This window comes from Cajanus cajan, chromosome 4 (assembly GCF_000230855.2).
Source record: "Cajanus cajan strain Asha chromosome 4, NIPB_CcT2T_4, whole genome shotgun sequence".
NCBI classification, from domain to species: domain Eukaryota; kingdom Viridiplantae; phylum Streptophyta; class Magnoliopsida; order Fabales; family Fabaceae; genus Cajanus; species Cajanus cajan.
The window spans coordinates 40,478,163-40,487,411 of record NC_138520.1 but is presented as its reverse complement, the minus strand read 5'-3'; the positions used below and the strand labels follow the sequence as shown (position 1 = coordinate 40,487,411).

General features: G+C 34.2%; 1 protein-coding gene across 6 annotated transcripts; it reads right to left on the bottom strand.

Moving 5' to 3' along the window:
- Positions 1-867: 867 nt before the first annotated feature.
- Positions 868-4,716, bottom strand: LOC109800115 (putative galacturonosyltransferase 7). 6 transcript variants are annotated; one of them, XM_083072478.1, is made up of 7 exons: positions 4,220-4,716; positions 3,921-4,083; positions 3,620-3,742; positions 3,129-3,224; positions 2,685-2,881; positions 1,426-2,180; positions 868-1,329 (listed from the first exon to the last, which is right to left on the bottom strand). In XM_083072478.1, exons 6-7 carry the CDS (start codon positions 1,606-1,608, stop codon positions 952-954), a joined length of 561 nt encoding a protein of 186 aa, XP_082928604.1. In that variant the 5' UTR covers positions 1,609-2,180; positions 2,685-2,881; positions 3,129-3,224; positions 3,620-3,742; positions 3,921-4,083; positions 4,220-4,716; the 3' UTR covers positions 868-951. The 6 variants fall into 6 exon arrangements, 2 of the variants coding, with proteins under 2 accessions (XP_082928604.1, XP_082928605.1); XR_014433044.1 differs by lacking the exon at positions 1,426-2,180 and adding an exon at positions 2,488-2,556 and having other exon boundaries at positions 3,129-3,742; positions 4,220-4,702; XM_083072479.1 differs by lacking the exon at positions 1,426-2,180 and adding an exon at positions 2,488-2,552 and having other exon boundaries at positions 3,129-3,742; positions 4,220-4,710.
- Between the last annotated feature and the right edge of the window lie 4,533 nt (positions 4,717-9,249).

The following is a 9,249-nucleotide window of genomic DNA, read 5'->3' as shown; positions in this document are numbered from 1 at the left end:
ATTATACCCCTTAGCCACTAGGCTTGCCTTATTTCTTATAATAATTCCTGATTCCTCAAGCTTATTTCTAAAAACTCACTTGGTTCCTATAATTGGATAATCAGTTGGTAATGGCACTAAATCCCATACTTCATTTCTTTCAAACTGATTTAGTTTCTCTTGCATGGCCATTAACCAATGTTCATCTTTTAGTGCATCATCAATACTCTTAGGTTCAACTTGTGACACAAAAGCCATAGTATTGCAAATATTCTTAATGGCACATCTAGTTGACACTCCCTTACCAATATTTCACTACTACAAAATGCATATTTTACATCGGTTCTTTAAAGTCATCTACATCGGTTCTAAAACCGATGTAGAATAGAGCGACGTAGAAAATGAGCATATTTTTACATCGGTTCTGAAAAAATCATGCTTATTTTTGGATTATTTCTGATTACCTGTAATTAAATACAAATGTATGCACTAGACTAGAGCCTATGTTAATGTTTATAAGCAAAAGTATTTGATCATGAAGAGAAGCCACAGCCAAGTTACCTAAATATGATGCCAAAGTTCATATCAAAATTAGACTAGATATGACTTACATTAAATTATATAAAGCTACCATGCAAACTAATTCTTGCCAGTTATGGTGTGTATCAAATACCAAATGAAAGTTACAGAAAAGTATAGGAAATAAACTTTTTGCAATAGACAATGATAAGGTAGTATTTTAATTAAGGAATTGAAGCAATAAATTTGGAAGTAATGGCAGCGCAATTGTGTCAATTAAAATAGCAGCGCAATTCTAAGGCCAGTTTGGATAAACACCACGGTAGGAAATTATAGAAAAAGAAAATAAAGTAAACTAAGGAGACAAAATTCATCAAACTTCTTGCAGAAGTTAAAATCAACCTATACACGTAAATTTTTTTTAAGAGTTCCTTTGTCTAACTTGACTTAAAATCATGAACCATTAAAAAGCTCTCCCAAGTTAGACACGAACCTAAACTTTACCGAGCAGAACTGCACTGCACCATTAACTTTATCCCCAAAGTCCATGTTCCATAACGCAAACAAGTCTTGTTGAATAACAACATCATCATCCAAAACCACATCTTTCTTCAAAATGCTGAATAAATCAGGAAGTAAATAGTGTGAATCAGAAAAAATTGAAAGGTATTCTATTCTAACTTGGTTCATGGATGGATTATCATAACCACAAAATGATACATTCAGCACTTGAACAAAAGCTTCCTTATAATGGTTCCTCAAGAACCAGAGCTTCATTGCATAATAATTTTCTCCATCAGTCAACACATGAAAAACCTGATTTGAACTTTCCTGAAAAATTTCACAACAAGAAGTAAAATTATTATTACATCAGCTAAAATTAAACTTGTATCAAATCAGTAGTGCATGACTAGATGCATAGCATACCTTTGCATGAAATACAATGGAGTTGATAACCACTGAAGTTGCAAGCACATTATTAGAGAAAATAACATAATGGTGTAATGATGAATCAATAAACTTTTCCTCATTAGTCTTCTCTTCATAATTAGGGGATTTGAAATATTCTACAGTTAGTTTCAGTGACAGGTAGTGAAGACTCTTTGGCATTGTCTGAACATTAAGTATATAAACTACGCAGATATATATATACAGAAGTGAACATGTAACCAAAAGATGAGTTTATACACTAATACTAGTGCATCTAAGAATGGAAATTTTGAAGCAAATTTCAAAACGTACTAATTTAAATTTAACAAATGATTCATGTTTACTAATTTTTGAAAAGAAAAACAGTATTGATCAATTCAAAAAAATGAATCAATAATAGTATTACTCAGTTTAAGAATTAAAAAAAAAAAATCAGCATTGAACATTAAATTTACCAGAATGAGCATGTGCATACTAAGCATGCAAAATTCATATGAAAAACTAAAGGACATTGTCACTGAAAACAATGAATGCACAAAAAAATTATTTGATTTTAATGGTTTAGTTTCAGATATATTGTAAAATAGGTGAGATTTGTTATACAATTAAATTTGATTTTAACTAAATATATTATTTTTCTTTTCCAGACTTGTTTTATTTTGCTCGTTAAAGATATAATACAAGGGCAAACATTAGCACCATAGCTGTCAATCCCAAATAGTTGCATAGTAACCGACCCTCAACATGCTATACTGAAATAATGAGAATATGATGCGGGTGCTATTCTAACCAATATTAGAATAAAAAATTAAGGCTAAAACTTAGAAGCGAACACGGTGAGATGAAATGAACGACCTGTTTTAGAGAGATTAGAAAATAGAACAATGCAGGGAGAAAATAGAGTAAGGCGGTAAAAGTTATGCAAGGCCGGACAGAGTGACAGTTGCAGAGGAAATTTGACATTTTCTGTTCAGCAATGTTCCTTTATATAAAACAGGAGTCTATTAAAATCCAGGCGAAAGATGAAGCAATATCAAAAGTGTTTTGCTACAATCTTACCATCCATATCACAGAAGATATAGCTAAACTTTGGTTTGTAAAATCGAAGACTGCCTTCTTTCTTCCTGTCTTTTGAAAATTCATCTATAAGATTATTGCCCCATACATTTTATGCAAATGATAGTTACTTGAATTAGAGGGAAATATATAAAACCAATAAATTAAAATTATGCAAGTTGAGGATTGCTGAGGCATACTAGTAAAAAATACAATTGCCATCTGAACTGTCTTGGTGAAAATTTGAGTTTGTTTCAACATCACATGCACTCTTTATTAGCCCTTTTCCCTTCCAATCAAGACTTCTTAAAAGGATTTCCTCCTCTCTTTCCATTTCTACTTCAGCCTTTTCGCTCATTTCATGATCAAATCCCAAAAGATGTAACAAACCATGAACCTGCAAATAGATAAAGTAATTGATGTTCTCAAGTTCATCCTTTCAGTTCAAACAACGTAGACATAGTATTATAAGATAAAATTCCAACATGCTCAGTGTAGTATCTATTTTAAACACACCACGCCAAGAAATAAATGAAACTCCAGCTCACTTTCCACTTATGCTGGCAGCAGAAGACAGGTACCATAAGCTAAAATAATAAACTTCAGTAACAAACAGAAAATAGTCAGAATATCATGAAACCAACCATGAGGATTCAGATCTCATCAAGAAGAGTGTGCCCTCTTTCCTCTGCTTGTCTTACTGCTATCTCAACAGAAATTACAATATCACCCAACATAAGCTGTAAACAATGGAATTCATCACACAGATTAGCATTCCAACATGTAAGTTCTAAACTTTATTGTCTACAACACCCTGCACAACTTATAAATTCCTTTCCAATTTCCCAAAAGTTGACCCAACACCTACTATCTGAACAACCATATTTAGTCCATTTTGAAAACTAAAAATAGTTTTTGAAAACAGAAATCAAACACACTCCAAGTAACCCAACGGGTTGGCATGACCTTTTCAGTAGGAATTTTGATTTCAATTCTTGCCAGGAGTGAAAACCCTTTTTGTTGGCGACAATCACAGTACCACAAGAAAAATTAATTTTGCCTAGTGGGCTGGAAATATCCGTAGCAGAAAAAAAAAATAAAACACTAAGATTTTCAATGTATTAAACTCAAATACCAGAATGGGGTTCTTAAACCATCGCAACAACCTCTTCATCTTGATTTTCACACTCATGCACATCAGGCTGTTTCTCTTTCAAAATTTGCTCGTCTAGCACCGAAGCAAGATTCGCACCTGCAACTAAACCAGCACATATACATATTAAGCATAGCATGAACATTTTAACCCTCACACGGTCCCCTTTTCTATCCAATTTGAGAAAGCACGTTGCACGTGCACAATCACAAGCATTCCCACTTCCAGCAGTGAACAAGTCCACAAACCCTAGAACAATTTGGAGAAAAAGAAGAGAGGGTACCGGTGTCCCTTTTGATATCCTCGCGGCGGCGCTTACGGTGGCGAGCCCAGTCGGCAATAGTGGAAAAAATAAATTACTAGCTTTCGAAGTTTCTGATGAACACAGTTTTGAGGATCCGGCAAGGCTTCCAATAGTGTATTCAAAGAATACAATGCGTTCAATTCTACAAAAACAAACCCAGAAAAAGAAAAGAAAAATTCATTAGAAAAGGGCTTCAATGCATTCATAAAGAAAATGGAAAACCCTAGTTCTTGAGGACCTACAGTAGTTGCACTAGTAAACAATGAAAAAGGCATCACCTTAGTACACGAGAGTAGACGATTAGTTGAGGAACACGCGAAGAATTTTTCGCCAATTAAAAAGCTTCCTACGCATGGACTTGGAGAAGCGCGCACTGATGAGAACGCAAGAGATCGTTCTTGTGTTTGGAAATGTCTTCCAATTCTACATCGGTCACGAATAAAAACGTTGTAAAATAATAATGCCCTTCTAATTCTACATCGAGCACCAACACAAACGATGTAGAAAATTCTTAGGATTTAAATTCTACATCGGTCACCACCAGAACCGATGTAAAAATACTTCATATTTACATCGTTCGTTCCCAGAATCGATGTAAATATACTTCCATCTTCTATTTAATTACAAAAATGCCACCGCACTTTTATTTTACATCGGTTTTCTTAAAATCGATGTAGATATAACGATGTTAAATTGTGCTTTTGTAGTAGTGTTTCCAATTATATTATCCATTGATAAGTCCTTAGAATTTTTCCATTCCTTAGGAAATTGTTCACTTGTATCCTTAGTGTTTTCATTTGGTTCACTCTCTTTAGGCTTGTCATTAGCTTCACTCTCCAATAGAGGTTGATCAAGCAAATCAGTCAAGTCTTCTATTTCAGTTTGCTTTGTCTCTTGTTTGTTAGTCTCATCAAACACAACATGAACTGATTCTTCAACAACTAGAGTTCTCTTGTTATAGATTCTACAGGCTTTACTATTTGTAGAGTATCCTAAAAAGATTGCCTCATCAGTCTTTGCATCAAATTTTCCAAGTTGCTATTTCCCATTGTTCAGCACAAAGCACTTACACCCAAACACTCTAAAGTATGAAATGTTAGGCTTCCTTCCATTGTAAATTTCATAGGGTGTTTTCTTTTGTATGGGTCGGATCATAACTTTGTTTAATACATGACAAGCTGTGTTAATAGCATCAGCCCAAAAATATTTTGGCAATTTTGTCTCATTCAACATAGTCCTAGCTAGTTCCTAAAGAGACCTATTTTTCCTCTCAACAACCCCATTTTGTTGAGGTGTCCTAGGTGCTGAAAATTATGGTTTATACCATGCTCCTCACAGAAAATGTTTTGGAATTCACCTCCATGGTCACTTCTTATAGAGGTAATGTTTGAATTCTTTTCATTTTGAACAAGCTTGGCAAATTTCCTAAAGGCATTAAAAGCATCATTTTTATTTGCAAGAAACATAACCCATGTGAATCTTGTGTAGTCATCTACAATAACTAACCCATAGTAGTTCCCACCTAGACTCATGGTTCTTGAAGGACCAAACAAATCCATGTGAATTAATTGCAAAGGTCTTGTAGTGGAAATCTGATTTTTGCTTTTAAAGCTAGCCTTCACTTGCTTGCCCTTTTGACAAGCATCACATAGTTTGTCCTTGCTAAACTTGAGTTTAGGTAATCCTATCACTAATTCCTTTCTACTCAGTTTATTTAAGTGATCCATGTGAATATGTGCAGCTCTCCTATGCCACATCCAAATATTATCTTCTTTAGTTATTAAGCACTTGGTATTAGAAATTGCTATTGAGTGTTCTAAGTCAAGCATGTATATGTTGTCAATTCTTTTTCTAATGAATCTGATTTCTTTTGTATTTTTATCACATATCAAGCAACAGGTGTTATCAAATTCAATTTTAAAGCCTTTATCACTAAGTTGACTTATGCTCAACAAATTATGTTTCAGTCCTTCAACAAGCAATACATTTTCAATCAATGTTTGGGAGGAGGAGTTACCAATATTACCATGACCAAGAATTCTCCCTTTGTTCTTGTCACCATAAGTAACATACCCTTCATTCTTCAATTTTAGACTTAAGAATTTTGAAGGATCTCCAGTCATATGCCTTGAGCAGCCACTGTCAAGATACCATAGTAAGCTCTTGGCCCTCAAGCATTCTATTGTGTCTTGGTCAGCTCCAGCCATCAAACACAAATTGTTCTCTTCAAATTCATATTCATCACTTGTTGTGCTTGAGTCATTGTCTTCCCAAGCAATGTAGGCCGTCTTCCATTTTCCATTTTTCTTCATTTTCTTTTCCTCTTGTTGCTTCTTCAAGAGGTTTGGACATTCAGCTTTTATATGTCCTGGTTTCCCACACTTAAAGCAATTGTAGGAGGATGTACTTGCTTCCTCTTTCTTGTTAGCCTTTTTATTGAACTTGTAGGGGGAATTCCTCTTTTTCCTTAGGAATTTTCTGAACTTCTTCACCAACAAGTTGAAGTTCTCAGTTTCGAAATCTTCGGAGCTTGATTCTTCACACACCTCTTTGCCTTTGGCTGATTTCAAGGCCTTTAGTGACACTCCCTTGCCCTTCTTGTCCTGCTGTTCATTTTCCTCAAATATATGCAGCTTTTGTTCATGCTCTCTTAGCTTCCCAAAGAGAGTAGCAAGGGGCAATGAAGTCAAGTCCTTTGATTCTTCTATGGCAGTCACCTTTGCTTGCCATTATCTGTCCAAGCATTGTAGCACTTTCAAGTTTAACTCTTCTTTTTCAAATTTCCTTCCAAGATCAACAAGGTGATTTATCAAGTGTGTAAATCTCTTTTCAAAGTCAGAAATAGATTCACCATTTTTCCTTCATGAGTGACTTGCAAAGTATCCCATATTTCTTTAGTAGATTTGCATTGTGATATTCTGAAAAACTTATCAATAGACAGTGTAGATGTAATGATGTTTTTGGCTCTATAGTCATATTGGGCTCTTTTTCTTTCATCATCACTCCACTCACTCCAATGTTTTTCTCTCTTCAAATCATCATCTTTGGTCATAGAGATATAGGGTCCATTTTCAATTGCATCCCACACAGCAATGTCAATTGCTTCAATGAAAATTCCCATCCTAATTTTCCAGTAGGCATAGTTCTCACCATTGAAAACAGGAGGTCTATGAATAGAGACACCCTCACCATAAGGTAGGTTGCTATTGGCCATTTTTGAAATCTTGAATAACTCTCAAGAACCTTGCTCTAGATACCAATTGTTAGAAAAGAATGGCCAATCCAAGAGGGGGGGTGAATTGGATTCTATGACACTTTAAAAAAAAAATTCAGAGTTTTAGGATCTTTATTTCAAATCAAACTTTTCTAATTATGAATTTTCAAAGAAGTTTCTTAAAGACTTGTTAATGAAGAATGAATCCTATATGCTTTCTTGATTAATTGTTAATGAGATTCAAAGTTACGTACAATCACTATGTAATACTTTGATTCAGTTAAGATCAATAATGCTCATGCAAACATGTTAATCAAGAATGATCTCCTTTACATACAACCAAGATATTACACAAAGTAAAAGATAAGAGTAAGACAAGATTGCACAAGTCTTTTATCCTGGTTCAGCCACTCCACATGTGACCTACATCCAGTCCTCAATCATAACCCGATCAAGATTTGTTCCACTATCTTAATGAAGAAGTTTTACAAGCATACCACACATGAATACACTCTTACATTCAAGATACCCACTTTCTTGACCTCAAGAAAGCACCCCTTGTAGAAACCCATTTCAAGAATTCCTTACCACTTGAGAAACCTACTCAAGATTTTACAAATATTCACAAAGAATTAAGGAACGAATTCACCTGGAATTCAGAAGCAAATCTTAATCTGTCTCCTTTCAAGAATGTGATGATGATGATCATCTTTTCTCAAAGTATTTCAAAAACGTTTTTCTTCTTGGTTTCACGAAGAAAACTCTCCAAGGATGTCACAAAGACTTCACAAACACGTTTTTCTAATTTTGATTCTCAATTCTATCTTGTTCTGAAGTTTCAAAATGTTCAAACTATTTATAAGTTTTTCAGAACCCAGATAATCGATTATTTTAAAGAATAATCGATTATTTTGTTCTTCATGATTTCTGAAAATCAACCAAGAACAATTTAATCGATTATTTTGCTGGATAATCGATTATTCCATAGAGTCATTTTTGGGATAATCGATTATTCACAAATAATCGATTATTGCAACAAGGTATCCTTTTTTACCTGTTGCTGGAATAATTGATTATATTTAATGATAAACGATTATTTTGAGTTAGTTTTCAAAACTCTATTTTAAGTCCCAAAATAACTTCTTAACCTTTTAAACTCATCATCATACACTCCCTTAATCAGATTGGACAAAGATTAGCTCATGCACAAAACACACACACAAAAAATAAAATTAACGAAGCAATTTATAAGCTACTCTTATTACATAACATTTTCTTTGACTTTGTTTTTGACTTCTAAGTTGTTGATGTCCTTGGTCAGCTTTGTTCCACACATTTGTTATCATCAAAACCTTTAATCTCCAGAGGTGATCTCAACAAGTCTCCCCCAATCTCAACAGGATGATTTAGAATGAATGGGTAGTTGAGGTAGGTGAGTGTTTAAGTTTTTTAAACAATCATTTCCTTGAATAATTATTATAATCATTCTCCTAATTATCTTGAACTACATATCTGGGTCTCGGGCAAAGTCTTCGCATAATTTGGCCCCTTGTAGAAGTGTTCAAGCCGCCTTTTAGCTTTCAACTATGAGAATCATCACTTGCTATTTTTATCCTTTTTAGATCCCTAATTTTTGCCTAGGACGTGTCCTAGCGGGAACTTTTCATTTTTTTTAATTATTTTTTTTTATTTTTTGCCTAAGATGCCCTTTGTGGGTTTTCATCCTATTAGTATTTTGCAAGTAATATTCTTTGCTTTGACAAAATCTCCTGCCATCTATGTTTGGGAGGACCAGCGTCTTTGATGATTAACATTGCCCCCGTCCCATACACCGAGGAGAAAGATGTTGCCCCGGCCTGCGAGTATTGGGAGTTCTTTTATGGACCGAGATTTGTGCTTCCTTTGTCAAGAGAAATTGAGTTGAAGATATTATTATTTATTTTGTAAGACTACTCTTATGCGATGAGAATCTTATAGTTATGAATTTGATCACTTCCTCATCTTTGCATGTTTTAAGGAGGTTATCTCCTTTTCTGCCTCAAACTCAGACAATGTGTCGTAGATGTTCAGAGTTTTGATTAATTTTATTATCTT

Bases quoted from the DNA above. Each gene is read 5' to 3' on its own strand.
- LOC109800115 (XM_083072478.1), bottom strand. From the start codon at position 1,608: ATGCCAAAGAGTCTTCACTACCTGTCACTGAAACTAACTGTAGAATAT. The intron at 1,330-1,425 runs GTATGCTATGCA...GAAATTTTTCAG, and splicing joins CCATTGTATTTCATGCAAAG to GAAAGTTCAAATCAGGTTTT.